This window comes from Lipotes vexillifer, unplaced genomic scaffold, assembly GCF_000442215.2.
Source record: "Lipotes vexillifer unplaced genomic scaffold, Lipotes_vexillifer_v1.1 scaffold1466, whole genome shotgun sequence".
In the NCBI taxonomy this organism is placed as follows: Eukaryota; Metazoa; Chordata; class Mammalia; order Artiodactyla; family Lipotidae; genus Lipotes; species Lipotes vexillifer.
The window spans coordinates 24,493-43,937 of record NW_006796989.1 but is presented as its reverse complement, the minus strand read 5'-3'; the positions used below and the strand labels follow the sequence as shown (position 1 = coordinate 43,937).

Genomic DNA, 19,445 nt, shown 5'->3' with positions numbered 1-19,445 from the left:
CCTGCTGTTATATAGTATTCAGTTTTGTGAATACAGTAGTATTTATCCATCCTGCTGTTGATGGACATTTGAGTTGCTGTTAATTTTTGGCTAGTAAGAAGAGTGCTGCCCTGAGCCCTGGCATGTGCGTGTGTTTGGCTATTGTGGAGGCCGCCACACTGTTTGCCAGCCTGTCTACACACTCAGCTGCACTCCCACCTGGAGTGTCTGAGAGTTCCGTTTATTCTTCTTTGCCTTGTGTGTGGAGTTCTCGTTCTCATTTTACCCATTCTGGTAGTAGAATCATTTTGTGGTTTTAGTTTGCACTCCTCTGATGACTGCTTCATTTTAACACTTATTTATATATTTATTGGATATTTGGATAGTCTTTCTTATGAAGTGTGTGTTTAAGCCTGTTGTTGATTTTTCTGTTGGGTCGTGTGCTGTTTGTCTCATTCAAGAAGTTCTGTTTGATACAGCTAAGGTCTGAGCCATAGCTTCTCTCTTTCTTCCTCATTCTCGCAGGGTATCATTCTCATGTTTGCTAACCTGTTGTAAATATAACCACATCATGAAATGTGGTAGAATGTTTTATAAATCTACATAAATATTATATATAATATACATATATATTAGGGTGGGTTTTTTTTTTGCAGCTTGCTTATTTTGCCTAAACAGGTAGACCTAGTTCATTCACTTTAACCCATGTATAGTATTCTGCACTATAAATAAACAGTAGTGCATTGGTTCATTCATCTTTTATTCATTTATCTCTCTGTATAGTTTGTTTACTTTATTACATTTCTCATCTTTTGGACATTTAGGGTTTTGTGCCAGTTTTTACTATTATAAATGAGACTGTGAAGGAAATCTTTGGGTGTAAATTTTGGTGTTGAGAAAGTCTTTTCCCCTAGAGATACAGGATAGCTTAGTGGTTACAGAGGTAGGCTCTGGACCCTGAATGGTTAGGTTCAAATTCTGGTTTCCTCTCTTAGTAGCTTTGTGACATTGGGCTTAATTTCTTGAGCCTCAGTTTTCTTATCTGTGAAATGGAGATAGTGATAGTATCTACTCATTGAAGGAATTCATGTGAAATTCTTAGAAGAGTGTCTATGAATGTTAACTAGTGTAATTAGATTCCTGCGAGTATGGTTACTATAATAAAGAATGTGGCCACTTTTAAGGCTGTTATGTATGTTGCCAGATCTTATATGAACCTTTAAATTATATTATACATTTATCCTGAAGTATGGCAGATAAAGGCTCATTTTATGTCTCTTTGAGAAATGAGATCATGTAAGTAGAGAGAAAATAGGAATAATTTTATGTTGGCTGAGAAAATGGACAGCTTGATTTTAACTCTGCCGTTTTATGTAGTAGCTCTAAAGAGTGTCAGAGTCTCAGGGAGCAAACTAGATGCTTTATTATTGGATTCTTGCTCTTGCTGTGCTTGTATTCGTAGCTAAATGCGAGGGGACAGGACCATTGGAGCTAATAATTACCTCTGTTAACATGCGTTTCTTTCTCAGGGCAAAGAGCAGGAGCATACATTTGTCTTCAGACTGGATCACCCCAAAGCGTGCAAACATTTATGGAAGTGTGCTGTGGAGCATCACGCCTTCTTCCGCCTCCGAGGCCCTGTCCAGAAGCGTTCTCACCGATCGGGATTTATTCGATTAGGGTCGCGGTTTAGATACAGGTGAATGTTTATAGCTGCTTGCTCTGCCTTTCATTATTTCATAGGGGCCAGAAAATTTAGCCCAGCTTCTCATTTTACAGATGTGGAAACTAGGGCACAGAGAGGTGAAGTGGTTTGCCAGTGTTTTCCATTGGCCAAAATAAAAGAAAAAGTGGTACATATTGTTATTGTTTGTAATTTCCTGAAAAGACAGGAGAATATTGTAATGGTGTAATGGGATTTCATATCCCTCCTGATGTTTTTGTTTCTTCCTTTTTTCTTTTTTTTAAGGAGTAATTAACAATTTTTCCAGTTAAAAAAGTTTTTTTTTTTTTATTGAGGTATAGTTGATTTACAATATTATGTAAGTTTTAGGTGTACAGTGTAGTGATTTATAATTTTTGAATGTTATATTCCATTTATAGTTATATAAAATGTTGATTAAGCTTTACTTATTTTATACATAATAGTTTGTACTGTACCTCTTAATCCTCTACCGCATTGTGCCCCTCCCCACTAGTAACCACTATTTTGTTCTCTGTATGTGTGACTCTGTTTCTTTTTTGTTATATTCACTAGTTTATTTTATTGTTTAGATTCCACATATAAGTGATATCATACAGTACTTGTCATTCTCTGTCTGACTTACTTCACTTACATAATACCCACCAGGTCCATCCATGTTGCTGCAAATGGCATTATTACATTCTTTTTTATGGCTGAGTAATATGCCATTGTGTGTGTGTGTGTGTGTGTGTGTGTGTGTGTGTGTGTGTGTGTACACACACACACACACACACACACACACATATATATATACCACATCTTCTTTATCCATTCACCTGTTGATGGACATTGATGTTTGCTTTATGTATTAATCTCCAGTTTAAATCCACGTAACAAGAGTTTTAAGGGGCCTCCATCCAACAGCTGGATACCATGTAGAAAAAGAGTATTATGCACTACTGGGAAATTAATCTGGTCCTTATAAACCTGACGTTCCATTGTTCTTACAGACTCCTTGTTTGTTGGTCATAAGTTAGAAATGTTTTGGTTTACCTCAGAGTAGCTTATTGATGGTGAGTTTTTGGCATGTCACAAGAATCCGTCAGTGTAATTTAAAGAAGGAATGGATAGTGTCAGTAATGTGGCATGTTCACTGTGTGTGGGGTTCATGCAAGAGAGCGTCTATTCTACTTACATTAAAAGTGGGGAGGCGTTTTCTTAGCAGAATTTAAATGGAAATGAAGGTGAGTGGGGCAATAGTTTCAATATTTCTGGAAAAGTGATCTGAAAAGTATATCACAGTTAGAAAAAGTAACTGAAAATCTTGAGTTAATTGTACATCTTGCGTTGAGGAGTATGGATGGGAAAGAGAAGGGAGTTCCATAAAAGGACAGATATTTCAAATTTATTTATTATGTTCTTAGGTGATGTGCATGATTAAGAAAAAACAATATAATTTGTGTTGTATCTTTCACACAAGCCTAAAGAGTGAAAGAATGGTGTGGTAAAGAGAGACGTCAACACTGGTTTTCATAGGTCATTCAGGAAGGAAGTTCAGGATGGTTCTCTTGAGGAGAACCTCAGTGTAGACTTTCTCTCATTTTTGTGTATCTGACTACTGTAGGCCTCAAATTCTCTTATTCCTGTTAATATGCCTCATTTATTTTAGTGGGAAAACTGAGTATCAGACCACAAAAACCAATAAAGCAAGAAGATCAACATCCTTTGAAAGGAGGCCCAGCAAACGGTATTCTCGACGAGCTCTGCAAGTGCAAGGTGAAGTGCAGCCCTGTTTCAAAGGACTATTCTTCCTGGCAGTGCATCCTGTACTGGTATTGTTGGCTGGAGAGGAGGCTGCCTCGGTCCTCTTAGTCTTTTCCAGACAACTAAAGTACTCTTCTTTACTGAATTTGGTTCTAGCATAATCAGTTTTTGAGAATACACGGGGAAAAACTGCCTATACTGTTGCTGAGATCAAACTGTATGCTAACCCCAGTTCTGACACTGTGCTGAGTTTGTGTTCAGTTTTTGTTCTTACTATTTTAGTTCTTCTCTAGAGCAACATTTTCCCTCCCTTTTTGACTTCCAGATCTCATTCATAATAATCTGTTAAATCCCTGCAGATATTTTTTAAAACATTGGTATATGATGAATAAATTTTTTATTTTGTATGTATTATAATAATATTAAAGGTTCTGTTAAGTAAGGTTTTTATATTAATCATCAGTGTACATGGTACATAGACATTTCCAAATTCATAAATGTTACTTGCTGTTTGTTACTTTAATTATGTAATACAAAGAATGGTTTACTTTGACCAGTAAGCTGAAACTTGTGTTTGGTTTCAAATCTGAGTTTGTATTAAAATACAGATTGAATTTTAAGTATGTCCAATGTCAGAGTCATCACCAGTTATCCAAAAACAACTTCCGTGACCTGATGTTGGCAGTATCAGTTTTTTAGAAAACTGATTTATAGCTATAATTTTTGATGTATCTGTAAATGAAACCATTTCAATTTATTTAAAACCCTTAGTTACCTCCTAGACTCCACTGATGATTTTTCACTGTCAGCTCACTCTAAAGGCTTGCAGATGGTTCTGTTTTTTTAAATGTGTGCTCATTTTGTTGCCTTACTTAAAAATTGGAGATCATTGTCATTATTTACTTGAATGGCGTGAGCCATAGAACACTTTTGTGAAGTGAAGATTTTTAAATCTGTAGTTGGAAAACAGCTTACAAAGCAATGAGTCAAGATTTACTTTTGTGAATAGTAAAGCAGTTTACCATGTTGGAGGAATCTAATGGGATGTTTTCTGTTTTTTTCTGTTGGCAAGTACAGGAAAACCTGAAGAGCTCAGGTGGGTAATGTCTTGCAACTTAGGAATTGATAACCGAATGTGTTAGCGTTTCTGTAGTTGCATCGTTAATTGAACCAATGTCTGTTGAAGGTCTGTCACAGTATTCACTTGCCCCTGAGCACGGTGGATCTAGCAGGGAGCAGATAAACACATCATAATGCTGGGTAAAACGGACAGAAAGAAAAATAAAGCAGCTTAAAGAAAAAGAGTGAGCTTGGGTGGCTGTGCTATTCATAATGAGAATGACATATTGTACGTTTGTTATTGGCCTGTGACTGAGGATATAAAGATGAATAAACTGTGGCCCTTGCACACAGGAAGCTCAGAGAACAGAGGTTGATTTGTACGCAAGCAGTTCATTTTATTCCTGGGAGAAATCCCACTTGGTCATGGTGTACAGTCTTTCTTTATATTACATGTTGCTGGATTTGGTTCACTAGGTTTGTTGTGGATTTGTGTGTCTGTATTCATCAAAGACACTGGTCTGTAGTTTTCTTGTACTGTCTTCATCTGGTTTTGGTATCAGGGTAATTCTGGCTTCACAGAATGAGTTGGGAAATGTTTCTCTCTATTTTGGGGGAAGGTTTTGTAAAGAATTCTTTAAATATATGGTAGAATTCACCATTAAAGCCATCTTGCCTGGACTTCATTTGTGTCAGGTTTTAAAATCTCCAGTTCAGTGTCTTGTTGTAGATCTATTCATATTTCATTTTCTATCTTGAGTCAGTTTGGGAGTTTGTGTCTTTCCAGAGTTTGTCCATTTTATCTAAGTTATCTAATTTGTGGCATACAGTTGTTCATATTATTCTCTTTTCCTCCTTATTTCTATAAGCTTTGTGGTGATGTCCCCTCATTCATTTCTGATTTTAGTAATTTGAGTTTCTTTTTCACTTGGTCAGTCTAGGTAAAGGTTTTTCAGTTTTGTTGGCCTTTTCAAAGAACCAGCTTTTGGTTTCATCAACTTTATCTGTTCCTCTATTTTCTATTTTATTAATTTTCTCTCTGGTATATTATTTCACTCCTTCTGCTTGCTTTAGGTTTAGTTTTCTTTTTCTAGTGTCGTTAGGTGAAGATCGGTTCTCTCTGGTATATTATTTCACTCCTTCTGCTTGCTTTAGGTTTAGTTTTCTTTTTCTAGTGTCGTTAGGTGGAAGATCGGTTTATTAGTGTATGGGATCTGTATTCCTTTTTTTTTTTTTTTTTTTGTGGTACGCAGGCCTCTTACTGCTGCGGCCCCTCCCTTTGCGGAGCACAGGCTCCGGAGGCTCAGGCTCAGCGGCCATGGCTCATGGGCCCAGCCGCTCCACGGCATGTGGGATCTTCCCGGACCGGGGCACGAACCCGTGTCCCCTGCATCGGCAGGTGGACTCTCAACCACTGCGCCACCAGGGAAGCCCTGTATTCTTTTTTAATATAACATTTATAGCTATTAATTTCTCTCCAAGCACCACTTTAATCATATTTCATAAGTTTTGGTATATTGTATTTTCATTTTTATTCATCCCAAATTATTTTCTAATTTCTCTTGTGATTTCTTCTTTGACCCGTTGGCTACTTAGGAGTGTGTTGCTTAATTTCGACGTTTGTAGCTTAAATTTTCCCCTCTCCCCTTTTTTTTTGTTTGTTGTAATTTATTCCATTGTGGTTAGAGAATGTACTTCACATGACTTTGATCCCTTTACAGTTATTGAGGCCTCTCTTATGTCCCAGCATGTTGTTCAGCTTGGAAAATGTTCCATGTGCGATTGAGAAGAATGTCTGTTCTGCTGTTGAGTGTCATGTCCTATGAATGTCTGTTAGGTCTGCTTGGTTTTTACTGTTGTTCACTTCTGTTTCATCACGGGTCTTGGCTTAGTTCTCTCCATTATTTAGTGTGGACTATTGAAGTCTCCAATTATTGTTGTTCGGTTGTCTGTTTCTCCCTTCAATTCTTTGTGCTTCATGTATTTGGGGCTTTTTGTTAGGTGCATGTATTGTTTATAACTGTTTTATTTTATCACAAAAAAATGTTCTTCTCATTCTCTAGTAACTTTTTTGTTTTGTTTTTTTAGATCAGATTTTTTAAAAGTTACTAGATTTTCTTAAATAAATGTTTCTCCACTTGATGTATGCCTTTTAATGATTTTTTTAAAGAATAATTTTCAGCAGCTACATGTTTGTTTTGCTGGGGAGAGGGTCTGCTGTTGTCCTGCAGTCACTGTTGTCCAAGTCCTCCTTGTGATGAAGCAGTATTAATAGAGTGTATTACACTGTGGAGTTTCATGTAATGCTTCTCAACCACTGTTGTACCAGAGCCTTCTGGAATGCCTGGTAAACTGTGAGATTCAGGACATACTCACAAATCTAGTTTTTGTTAAAACGGTGTCTACACTCCTGTATGGAGATGTGTCAGTATAGCTAGAGCTTCTTCAAAAGGAGAAGTCGTTTGTTTTGGGTACTGAGTAGGGTCAGCCTCAGCTGGAGGTGTCCTATTCAGTTTTGGGTTTTTTTCCACTTAGAGAGCCATTAAAGCCAGGCTGTGGTTAGTGACTTAGCGGTCAGGAAGCTGTTAAAAATAAATAAGTGGGTAGAGGAGAGAGGAAGTGTGAGGGATTCTGTCCATCGTGAATTTTTATTTTTATTTTATTTTAAAATTTACTTATTTATCTATTTATTTTTGGCTGCATTGGGTCTTTGTTGCTGCATGCAGGCTTTCTCTAGTTGAGGCGAGTTGGGGCTGCTACTGTTCATTACGGTGCATGGGCTTCTCACTGCGGTGGCTTCTCTTGTTGTGGAGCATGGGCTCTATGCGCGCGGGCCTCAGCAGTTGTGACGCGCAGGCTCAGTAGTCATAGCTCGCGGGCTCTAGAACGCAGGCTCGGTAGTTGTGGCGCACGGGCTTCTTTGCACCGCGGCATGTGGGATCTTCCTGGACCAGGGCTTGAACCCACATCCCGTGCATTGGGCAGGCGGATTCTTAATTTCTGCGTCACCGAGGAAGTTCCATGAATTTTTAATTAGGCAAAAAACAAAATTTTCTCCCTTTTCTGAGCTATACACTATAATTTTTCGTGGAGTTAATTTTTAAACTGTGCTTTTAAGAAGAATGGTGGAGAAATGTTAGAGGGGTTCTGTATTTTTTTAAGTATTTTATTTGTTTGTTTAATGAATCATGTCTTGTTTTCCTGAAAAGGAGGCTGGGACAGAATATTAGAGCTTAAAGTGAAGAATATTCCCTGATGAAGTTAGCAGAAATGTAAACAAAGCATTCAAGTGATGATACGTAGTTGAAAAATTAAGGCTTTTATTTGCAAAAGTTTGTCCTCCTTTAAATGTTTTTGAAATACAGATTTCTGACCAAAGAGTGAGTATGACTGACTATATAATCTCCTAGAATTGAGATTCATTTAACTTTAATAAGTAAATTTTATTGTGTCTTCTTGAGTGATGCTTTTTGGCTCTTTAAAACACAGCAAAAATGGAGTATTTAAGCAATGATGCTTTATTATTTTTTAGTTAGAATAATTTTTAGGAATGACATTCAGAGGGGGACCCACTCTCCTGAAGGTTATTGAGCCCTGCTCCTAACATTGCTTGAGAGAACCTGAGAGGAATGCGCTTTCATTCCTGCCCTCAGAGTTCTGTTCACATGAACAGTTTTGCTCCAGTGAACCATGGCAAACGGTACTGTTAGAAAAAGCACAACTATTTGACCTAAAAAGCTTCTTGACTTTGTACTGTGCTTACCTGAATAACAGGTTTTTAAATTGGCTGATGTTAGTTTTCCTTGTACTCTTTCATTTCTTTCTAACTACTCCCTGTGAGTCTTGACTAACGTAAAGTATCTTAGAAAGACGTGACATTTTAAAGGACAGTTCACTTTTCACTTACTAGTACTTCTTGTACAGGCTTAGTGGGCAGTCTTGAGGACAGAAGAGAGAGGAAAAGAAATGGTGGAGGAGATGATGCATAGAGGGGGCAAAGAGCAAAATGGGTCCGTTATTGCAGACAGTCCTTCAAAAGGGAAGCTTGGATTGGTCAGTAACAGGAAGCATTTGTTCCCTTCATATTAGTGGAAGTCAAAGAATAAGTGTAATTATGAGAAAATAGTGCTTCCTGCGTTTCAAATTGTTTTAGAACAGGGAGCTAGAATCCGGTGATCATCACTTATCATCAGCGCTTTTTTCTCATGTTATTCTTCATCTCCTACTTATCACCTACTGGACTTATTCCCAGTTCAAGGAGAAGCTTCAGAGCGTAACCCCGGGGGCCATAGCGTAATGAGTCTAATTTCTGTACAAAGCAGGTTGGAGGAGGTTTCATTAATGTGGGGTTATGAGTTACTTAATACAGAGCGGTGTATCCTGGGAAGAACAACAAGGTTAGTAAAAGAAATTGTGCCGGATAGGTATATTCTTTACACCAGCCTTGGCAACAGATCTACACTAAACAAGATGTTTTTTTTAAAGATTTCGTTGTTGGTTAGTTTTATTTGTCATTGTTCTTTGTGCTTGCTAACATTTATTCGATCCCCTAATGCGAGTCCCATGCGAGTGAGGAAACTGCGGTTCAGAGAGCAGAGCTAGTGGCGCGGTTTGAATTAGAACCCAGGTAGTGGAGGCGCAAATTCTTGTGACTTAACTTGTAACAGAGATGTGGTTAATAAAAAATGGGGGTGTAGAATGGGTTACTCCTTCTCACCCAGCCTTTTAGCAAGGCCTCTTAATTCTTGAGTTCTTTCTTAATTGGTTGTCTTTCATCATCAGATACTTTTGTTTTGTTCTCACTCCCCTAAGAAAGGCTCCTGGATCCTGTATTCACAGTCGGTTTTGTGTTTGTGAAGCTTTGCCCATTTCCTTTTACGAGAATGACGTCTTGTCTGGGTATAGTGTTCTTTGAGTGTTGCCATGGAGAATTCTGTGCCAACCTGATGCTGGCAGTGATGTGCTTTTAAATCTCCTTAGGGTACCTGAAGTATTCTCTCCTTATCGTTGAAAGTCAGTAATATAACAATAAGGAATTGAATGTATTTAATTCTGTATCTCATCTCCCTGGAACACAGTGTTCTTGCTAAATCTGTAGATTATTTTCTCACTGTCAAGGAATTTTTTTATAACGTTGAATATATTTTCAGTTAGTTGAATTTTTTACCTCAGGATACTAGTTATACTTATGTTGGAAGGTCTGAAGTCAGTAAACTCTTTTATTTGCCTTATTCTGTGTTTTAGTATCTCATTTTTCAGTTCTTATTTCATTGAATATTCTTTTTCTTAGTTGTTCTGAGGTTTGTTTCTATTTATTTTGTTGCATTATATGCTGAGTTTTTTAGGTGCTTTTTTGCGGGAGTGGGAGAGGAATGAGTGCAGCCTAAACTAAAAATTTTAAAACATATTTTAAATCATTTGGAGGAGAAGGGTATGCAGAGAAGTTTCTAACTTTAAGTTTATACTAAGGCCTTTTGAGTTATAAAATGCTAAGCTACTGCTGACACCAGAAAATCTTGAGAGGGTAGGGATATATAAAAGAAGTGATGGGTAAGGTTATGTGGGTGTTTGTGCTGAACGCCTTGAATTTAAGGGATCATTTGTGCTGTTGGTTTTATTTTGTTGTCTTGACAGATGTTGTCCAGTGAATAAACAAGATTCGTAGTGAAGTATATATCTAAAGCACAAGTAGAATATAGGTATATGGAAATAGCAAATGAGCAGAAAAGCAAGTATTTGCCTGTAGAAGCGGATGTTTTCTGGACATCTTACATTCTCAGTTTTAGGTACCCACGGTAATTTTTTCTTTATTTTTTTCCCCCATTACAGTGTTCACAGTAATGTTTCAGCTCAGAGTAATGGCTCCCGACAGGTAAGACAATATTGAGCTTCTAAAGCACTGGAACACTGTAGTTAATTATGACAAACAATAGTATTATTAATTGAATTTTCTTGGTGGTATAATCTCGGGAAAGTTCTGTGCATTTTCGTTTTCTTATCTGTAAAATAGCTCAGTAATGTGTGACCTGTTATTTTATTCTAAGATGTTACAATAGAACAGGTATAATGTTATAATGAAACATTTTCTGTCCCTGTAAAATAAATAAAATACTAATATTCAGTTAGATTATTATCTATCCCAAGGATGGTGTATAACATTCAAGCATTTGTTTTTTGCTCTGTTTACTATTATATTTGTTCACTATGTAGACAGTATTCCATTTTAATGTTCCGTTTAGTGGTGAAGAGATCTTTTATCTAGGCAAAATAGATGATTTTTATAATTTGTGTCCAAAGGCTTGGGGTGTGAGATCCACTGTGCCTGTGATTCCTTCCGTTCCCTCTGGTCCTTTGCTTGTGCAAGTTGAGAATCTTCCAAGGACTCCCGGAGCAGACCAGCATGACAAGAAATGGTTTGTTCACTCATTGAGCCAAAATAAAACACTGCTTGCCTAAGGGCGTTTTGAATCCCCGGCCGTAGAGTAGTTTAAATATGATTGAAAGCAAATTATTCATATTTGTAAGCTGAAAAGAAGCACGTTATGGAGCTGTCACGTTGGGATAAGTAAGGCTATGGATGAAGCAAGGAGACGGTCGTCTAAATGAGGCACATCAGACAGCCCCCTGACTCTGGTTAGCGTGAGCTGGGAGTGGCGGCGCTTCTCTGTTGGAAAGGACTTCAGTGCTAGTCGGTAGGGCCTTTTCCCAGACCGCTAACAATGTTTTCATTACGATGCTACTGCTTTGGGCGTGTCTTCTTCATTAAAGACTGAAGATAAAGCCAAAACAGAAACGTGATTATAGTCCAATGAAACAAAGCAGGAAATACTCCACTGGGGGGAGGTGGAGAAATAGTCAAATGACAGAGAAGATACTTCATTTGTTTAGATTCCCAGGGTCTTTTTTTAGACTAATAGTAAGTGCACAAATATGGATACTTTGTGGCTTATTGGGGTTAATCAGTGGGGTTCATCGTTTCCCAAATGAATGTATGTGGCTTGGGGGCTGCTGGGAAATTATTTGATTGAATGGTCATGTCGGTTGCATCATCTGTTCAAGTTTTGTGTCTGTTTATGAAATGAACTTTGATAATTCATAGGATTTTTTTCTTTTTCTCTTGCTTAGTTTGTGTAGTACCTGAAATCTAATGAGTTTCTGTGGTGATCTCAAGGTTTGGGTCAGCTTTCTGTGCAACCAACTCTTCCTTCATGGTGGTGGGTCAGCAGTGGTTGGTGATTATTTTCAGTCTTTGCTATGTAATTGTTTTTCACTATTATTTTGGCTTAACTAACTGCGAGGTGCTTTGCTTTTGATGATTGGGCATATTTTTACTTCAGTTCCAAATAACTTGATTAGTTTCTAAGATGGAGGGGATTCCCCCCCACCGTGTTTTCCGTTATCCTCTTTCTTCCCTCCCCTCCGTTTCCCGTTATCCGCCTTTTTCCCTCCCACCGCCCCCCCCGGGTTTTCCGTTATCCTCTTTTTTTCCTCGCACCCCCGTTTTCCGTTACCCTCTTTTTTCCCTCCCCACCCCTGTTTTCCGTTATCCTCTTTTTTCCCTCCCCTCCCCGGGTTTTCCGTTATCCTCTTTCTTCCCTCCCCTCCCGTTTTCCGTTATCTTTTTTTCCTCGCACCCCCGTTTTCCGTTACCTGCTTTTTTCCCCCCCCCCTCCCCGGGTTTTCTGTTATCCTCTTTTTTCCTCCCCCCCGCGTTTTCCTCTTTTTTCCCCCCCCCCCGTTTTCCTTTATCCTCTTTTTTCCACCCCCCCATTTTCCGTTATCCTCTTTCTTCCCTCCCCTCCTGTTTTCCGTTATCCTCTTTTTGCCCTTTCTCCTTGAGAGTGTGGTGGGGGTAGTGTGTGTGTGTGTGTGTGTGTGTGTATGTGCATGTGGGCACACACTTAAAGTATAAACAGTGAGGCTTCTGAATGTCACATTTTAGTCTTTATTTTTTTAAGCCATTAAGAACAGTGTTTTCAGTTTCTACTGAAGACGCAGCTCCAGTAATGTTACCGCCAAGTCTTATTGGCAAGGAGATGTAGAGCTGAAACTTCAACTAAAAAAGAGCTCATTTAATATGTGCTTACCTCTTAGATTAATATGGAATTAGAATCTGGTTTGTTTGCATCTGTATTGTGACACTAAATCTTTATAGTTTTCCAGTTTTAATTGGTATATATTTAGGCATTACTCAGTTCCTTTGATGCAGCCTATATAAAGAGAGAATGCTGAATCTAAGAGTATTGAATTTCAAGAAAAATGAAAAATTTGGAGCTGTATGTCCTTATTTATGTCATTGTACTGAGGCCTCCTTTGTGGATATGGAGCAAAATGGTGACCCTCAGGCCCAGGGAGCCACAGTGTGTGGCAGCAGGCATGGGACTGAGTATGGAGCTGGCCTGTCTCGGAGCTGACGGGTTCCCCAGCCTTAACCTAACATGCATTCTATGTTTCAGCCTTTGTTTCTGCATGCTTTGATTCTTATTAATACTTTCACATGAATATATAACAGTCCTCCTTTAGAAAGTGGTACATTAATAAAATTTGGAAATGCTCCCTAGGTTTGGACAGTTGGGCAGAATAGTGGACAATTCTGTTTCTGGCAGATAACTTTTAACCAGTTTAGTCTAAACCTACTCCCTGTTCGGTTCTTGAGCTTTTTCTTGCCATCTTCTAAATGACACCATTATTTCAGTGAATGATTTGGTATGTCAGTAACCTAGAATTATCCAATATTTAAGCTACCTTTTGAGAATTAATGTATTTTAAGTCTATAAGCTATTTATAAACAAAAAACTGAATACTATTTGGAAAAGCTTGCATATGTAGGGGAGAGCATAAACCTAATTTAACTTTCTAAATTTTCAGAGACCCTATATTGAAGGTTGTGAGTTTTATGGGTTAGATCTGATGAATAGCTTGTATTTCAGTTGAAGGAAAGATGATAATTTTATTGTAAAAAAAAAAAAGAAGCTTCCAAGTTTGTTCTGAAAACCCTTTTAGCTAATTTATTTTCAGTTTCCTTAAGGAAAAAAGGTGAAGATTCATGTTTTGGTTGAAGAGAATGTCTATTCTTAGACATTTTTATAATTGGGGTGATGTTTTTTCCTTTGTAGTTACCTTAAATATGTGCTGCCCTTTTTGTCACGTCACAAAACCTTGGCAAATGTTTTCTTTCTACTGGAGGACTCTGATGATTTCTAACCAGAAACTGCTTGTGTGCATGTGTCCCTCTCTTACTTCAATAGGACTGTTTACAGCTCTGAGAAAAGGTATCTAAGATGCTCACTAAACTCTCCTGGAGGAGCTTAATCTCATCACATTATCTGTACCTGTTGAATTTCACGCATTAGGGAAGGAACAATGTTTCTACATTGTTAATTGGAAACATTGATGTCAAATTACATGGCCTCTGCTGTGAGGGGAGATTTTTTTTTTAATGCTCTTTCTGAATTTTGTTTCCTGGATTTCAGTTCTGTGAAGTCAGTTGATCAGGGAAATAACTTTTCACAATTGCCATTTTCTATATCTGGCTTTGTCCTAATGTAGAATTGTCCTTTCAAATACTTGAATTAAGTAGATAATAAGTACTTTTTCTTGTCTTTAGAACCTCAGACAACATTTCTGCCTTTGATTTTGATAGCAACATCAGGGACAGATGCAGAGTGTCTTGCTCTCTGTGAGAGTCCCTCTTTATTTCACTCACCTTTATTTCACTCTTTATTTCACTCTGATGGCTTATTCGTGTCTCCGTATTGACGCGTGACTTTGTGGATTTTCCCCTTTGTCGTTCTTGAGCGTCTCACTGCGCCGGGGCATCCTTGTAGCAGCAGTGCATGCTGGTCACACAGCCTGCTTCTTTTTTACCTCTCACACCTCTTCCTGCATCTCACTAACTGTGCTCCCCTCCCACCCAACCATCCAGGCTCCCGGCTGCCGGTGACGCTGTCAACGTTGTGAAAGCCAGTGGGACACAAGGGCCTTGTCCGCACCCCAGCCTGCACACAGAAACTACCCTGACCTTGTCCATGAGCACAGTGTGAAGAATGTAGGAGTCCAGCAGGATGCTCATTTTCCTGGCCCTGCAGCCATGACTGACATATGAGTGTTGAACCTCTCAGGCCTTGGGACTCTGTTGTGCAAGTTGATGGTGTACATTTTCTAGAGCTTATAGAGGATTGATCACATTAGGCAAATTTGGGAGAAGTTATTTTATACTGAATCACTCACTGGGTAGTATTGTTTGTAATCGAATTCTTCTCTGAAAGGGAAAGGGATCTGAAGACGCTATATGCCATCAGTGATGATGACAAATATTTCTGTGTTGCAAAGGGTATGTATATCATAATTTTGGAAAGGTTTTTCATGATTTTAACATGTTAACACATCACTCGGAAGAAGTCTCAGGAGAAGGTTTGTGTTTATGAACAAGCTGCCCGTTATCACCCCCACCCCATGCCGTGCCAATAGATCAAGGTTAGCAGAATCAGACACTGAAAGGAATCACACACAGAAGGAAGCATGTTGAGGCCTGATGCATCGGCCTCTGGTGATATTTTTATAAAACTGCTCTGATACACTATTTTTAGTATTTCTGAAGTGACTCAGGCCTTAATTTCAGTTAAGTGCCTAAGATTCTATAATTTTAATTAATGTAATTTTAAATTAAGAACTTACTTTTTCATAAACACTAGTATTTTAAAATAGCTGAAGATCTAGAAATCACAGGAATGTGAGTCATGTGGAGAGAGGAGTCTGAATGGTTACTTCTGCATGATGAACTGAATAATCAATGGTGAACTGAATGGTTATATTGCTATTGAATGGTTGTACAAAATGGAACATGTATTTACTTTTGTCTTTTGACTTTTCTCATTTATCTCATGCATCTGATAGATTTCCCAGGTTTGCAAACAGCCTCGTAATCTGGCCTTGTACAACCTCTAAAATAAAATTCTGAAGCCAAAACCGTATCACTTGTAATACGTAATCACTCTCACCTTTTGCATAGGTTACTATTTTTGGTCCTTTATGAACTTCAGAATGTAATTGTCCAAGCTCTTTGGTTTAATTCATAGGGCAGATTAACTGGAGGAAGTATATTTCTGATGTAATGGGAAATTATGTAAGGGAACCATTTCTTTTGTCTTTTTAGAGTTTGAAAAATTTTAACAAAATTTTCAGGCTTTTAAACTATATATATAGTCCTTTGAAGGTGTTTTATAGTCTGAGAATTCATAATACTTCAAGGTAATGAAGCTTCCTTATAGACAATGTAAGCTGTTTACCGTCCTGCCCACCTCAGAGGTCAGTCTTACACATCTCTGCCAGACAGAGGTCAAGTTTCAGAGGGCCTTATTACTGGGCTCTTGGTGGCAGATACATTACAACTTGTCAGTAGAAGATGTAAGTAAGCAGAAGTAAGTAATATTTAGGGGATGAAATTTATAGGCAGGTTTCAATCTGAATTTATCACAGTAATAATTATTCTTTAATGCATCTAAATATGAGCAGATACACATCTTAAATAGTCCAGCTCCCTACCTCTGCAAGTCCATCATCACAGTGTGCTTACAAATGGCCACTAATGGTACCCCTCATAATTATTTTAGACTTTACATAGCTCAGATTCTAATTGTCAAGTGTTGTTGCTGGTGATTTCTTTCTTAAAAGAATTTGAACCATAACATTTTAAGCACAGAAACTCCGATTTATGCCATTCAAGAAAAGATTTCGTGGGTATGAATATGATTAAGATCTTACTATTTCTGTAAAAGAGGCATAATAACAACACAGCTTTCTGGTCTCTTAGAAAGTCCTGAAGTTTGACTTGTCTCACTTTAACATTAATCTTGAAGCCTGAAGGTCAAACTGCTGATACAGTGCCACATATGTGTCTTACCAGTATCTCAACTTTGGGAAATATGGAAGGATTGTCAGAGTAAAGCTCTTCTGTTTATATGGAAAGTGGTCATTTCTATACTTAGAATTTAAGTTAATCGATACTGTTACATTTAAGTGATGGGAGAATCACATCACGGTTTTTCTTTGTTTGAAAACCTTGTTATAAAATAGTTTATTTGTAAATTCCTGATGGTAGAAACTGGGTTGGAAGGGTGATGGGGCAAGAAGGCAGCAAAGGGTGGGGGGAGCAAAGGGCTAAGCCTGGATGGTGTAGAATCAAACTTGTCTACTTTATACCAAGTTCCTATGCTCCAGGATTTCATAGCAAATATTAGGAATACTTGTTGCTACTGGTATTTTCAAAATGGATATACACGTTATTTCCAGAGGTATGAAGAATTTACAGGTGGCTCAACTTAAATTAAATAAACTATCACCAATCTGTTTATACTCTGCATTTTATTCTGCCTAAAGGGTCAGTGATCACACATTCTTGATTAGGGACCTAATATACCCCAGAAGCACCTTACTTGGTTATTTACTATCCTTTTGATCCGAGGGAGCCATCAGCCTAGAATGCTAGGATCATGTGATTCAACTTCAGTGCTTTGGCTAACTTAACATAATTAATTTTAACATCTTGAATTAAGTTGGTTATGTTTCAACTGCATTTTTATAGACAGAGAAACTTATAGAAACAGCAAAGTTAGTCACCTTCACACTTTCACACACGAAAATACATGCACTGTTAAGATCATTATTTCTTTTGATGGTAAAAACACTTCTAAGGCATTTACCTATCTCTAAGTATAATCTAACCTTTCTGATCTTGATAGGGTAATCATAGATATACTTTTAAATGAGTTTAGAGAAAAACAAACTTTATTTGTCCTGTTATGTATATCTCAATATGTTAAAAAGCAACCAATATACAAATATTATAATAGTATAATTCAAATAATTTTTTAAGGGGAGAGCTTTTTTTTTTTTTTCCTGCCGTACGCGGGCCTCTCACTGTTGTGGCCTCTCCCGTTGCGGAGCACAGGCTCCGGACGCACAGGCTCAGCGGCCATGGGTCACGGGCCCAGCTGCTCCGCGGCATGTGGGATCTTCCCGGACCGGGGCACGAACCCGTGTCCCCTGCATCGGCAGGCAGACTCTCAACCACTGTGCCACCAGGGAAGCCCAAGGGGAGAGCTTTTTAATTAAAGTGTTGACCCAGAAAATGTTATTAGTTATATATTAGTTATAACACTTGGGTCATTCTTTATTGTTAAAATTGTCCAGGTGCCGTGTAAACATGTCAGGGTTATAAAACTGAAGTATCTCCTGAATGGAGGACAGGGACACAGCTTATTTTGTAGGATAAAACAATTAGCTAAAACTTAATTATGGAAGTTTCTCTTAATTGCTAGATTTTTACATATTTACTTGGTTGATATGCTAAAAAATATTTTGATTAGTAACCTTGTTTAATAACTTTCACGTGTCTGGATGTCATGTGTTTCATCTTTCCATCTTGCCAGACAGGAAGATAGATGACAGGGCTGGGGAGTTGGGGGCTGTGGTGCTTTGGGGTTTCAGGACGAAGAAGGGTTGTGTGGGAATGACTCTGGCTTTACAGACACGAGCAGACTCATCCTCAGCTTTGACCCCGTTTACTTCCATGTGTACTCACAGCTGCGAGCTGAGCAAAGTGGGAAGATGGTTGTCACACGTGAATGCAGCATGCTCTGATGGTGGGGTAGTCATTGTTTGAACCATGATGCTTTAACTGCCTTGGTCAGAGCAGACCCTTCACTTGTAAATCATCGTTAACTGCTTGGAAACACCATGATTTTTTGTGTGTTAGGCTTTGAGTACTGGGTTTGAAAATAATATCACATTGCGTTAATTTATTTTATATCTTTGGTATATAGGACTTATACGATTTGCAAGAATAAAATCATCTTGTGCTAATGACATTTAATCCCTTTACCCCCACATGCCTCTTATATTTTAATACACATTATACCACACTGTCAGTTATACCTTGCTTCCAGGATTGTTGCGAATGCTTGCCTGTGAGATGCTTCTATGTAAGGGATAGAATTTGAAGATACTTCTGTGGTGGGGAAACCCCTCTCTCCATGTGCGTCTGTCTCATGCATAAAATGTGACTTGTCAGGTCTTTTCTAGATGTTGAACCGTGTGAATTTAGGTATGGTATTCTTCCTCAGCTCCCCCTTTTCAAGAACATAAAAATTTCTCCTCCTCTCTTCATATAAATTACCTTTTACTTGAGTCACATGAAATCATGGTGAGAATTTTGTCTTGCTCAGTTGACATTTGCTGTGGTGGTAAAGATACTAGGACACAGGCATGTGGAAGATGTGTTACGTAACTTCATTTCATTCTTCAGTTCTTTTTTTTTTTTTTTAACCTTTTCTCTTGTTCATCTACTCTTTATGTCTCTTTTGGGGGGGCGGGGGGGCCTCATCGCACGGCTTACAGGATCTTAGTTCCCGGACTAGGGTTTGAACCTGCTCCCTTGGCAGTGAAAGTGCAGAGTCCTAACCCCTGGACTGCCAAGGAATTCCCTTTTGACCCTTGCTAATTTGTAATATACTAGCTGCTTTGAGCTATTTGCATTCATGGGAAGGATCATAATATTAGCCTCAGAGAATTAGTGAATTAGTAAAGAGAAAATTTCAAAAGAAATTTCGGAAAGAAAAGAATATTTCTGTGGCTTTTTAAATGATACCTTTTAATATTTATGCTGAAATGGAAAAACAAGTGTTCCTGCTTTTCCTGAAGGAATTGTTCTCACAGACTTTGTTTTTAGATGATTACCTAAGCCCCTGTGCTCCTAAGAACAAGCTGTGGCCTTAACTCTAGGTGAAGGTGCTTGAGTGAACTTGTTCCATTTTGTCCCTGACAGCTGGCCAGCACTCTGTTTACGCTGGCGTGGAGGAGAGATACCTGACCTGGAGCACAACATTCTCCAGGGAGTGTGACTGAACCTCCCTCGGTGGGGTAATAAACCTGTACCTCCTCCTCTTGAAAACAGGTTCAG

At 38.4% G+C, this 19,445-nt stretch overlaps 1 protein-coding gene across 1 annotated transcript in view; it reads left to right on the top strand.

The window, feature by feature from the left end:
- Positions 1–14,591, top strand: part of EPB41L5 (erythrocyte membrane protein band 4.1 like 5) — a 60,491-nt gene extending 45,900 nt beyond the window's left edge. Inside the window, 7 exon segments of the mRNA XM_007469134.1 lie at positions 1,509–1,678; positions 3,333–3,437; positions 4,494–4,523; positions 10,316–10,358; positions 10,784–10,899; positions 14,412–14,428; positions 14,431–14,591. Of these exon segments, the coding sequence (XP_007469196.1) occupies positions 1,509–1,678; positions 3,333–3,437; positions 4,494–4,523; positions 10,316–10,358; positions 10,784–10,899; positions 14,412–14,428; positions 14,431–14,591 (642 nt within the window).
- The last annotated feature ends 4,854 nt before the right edge of the window (positions 14,592–19,445 follow it).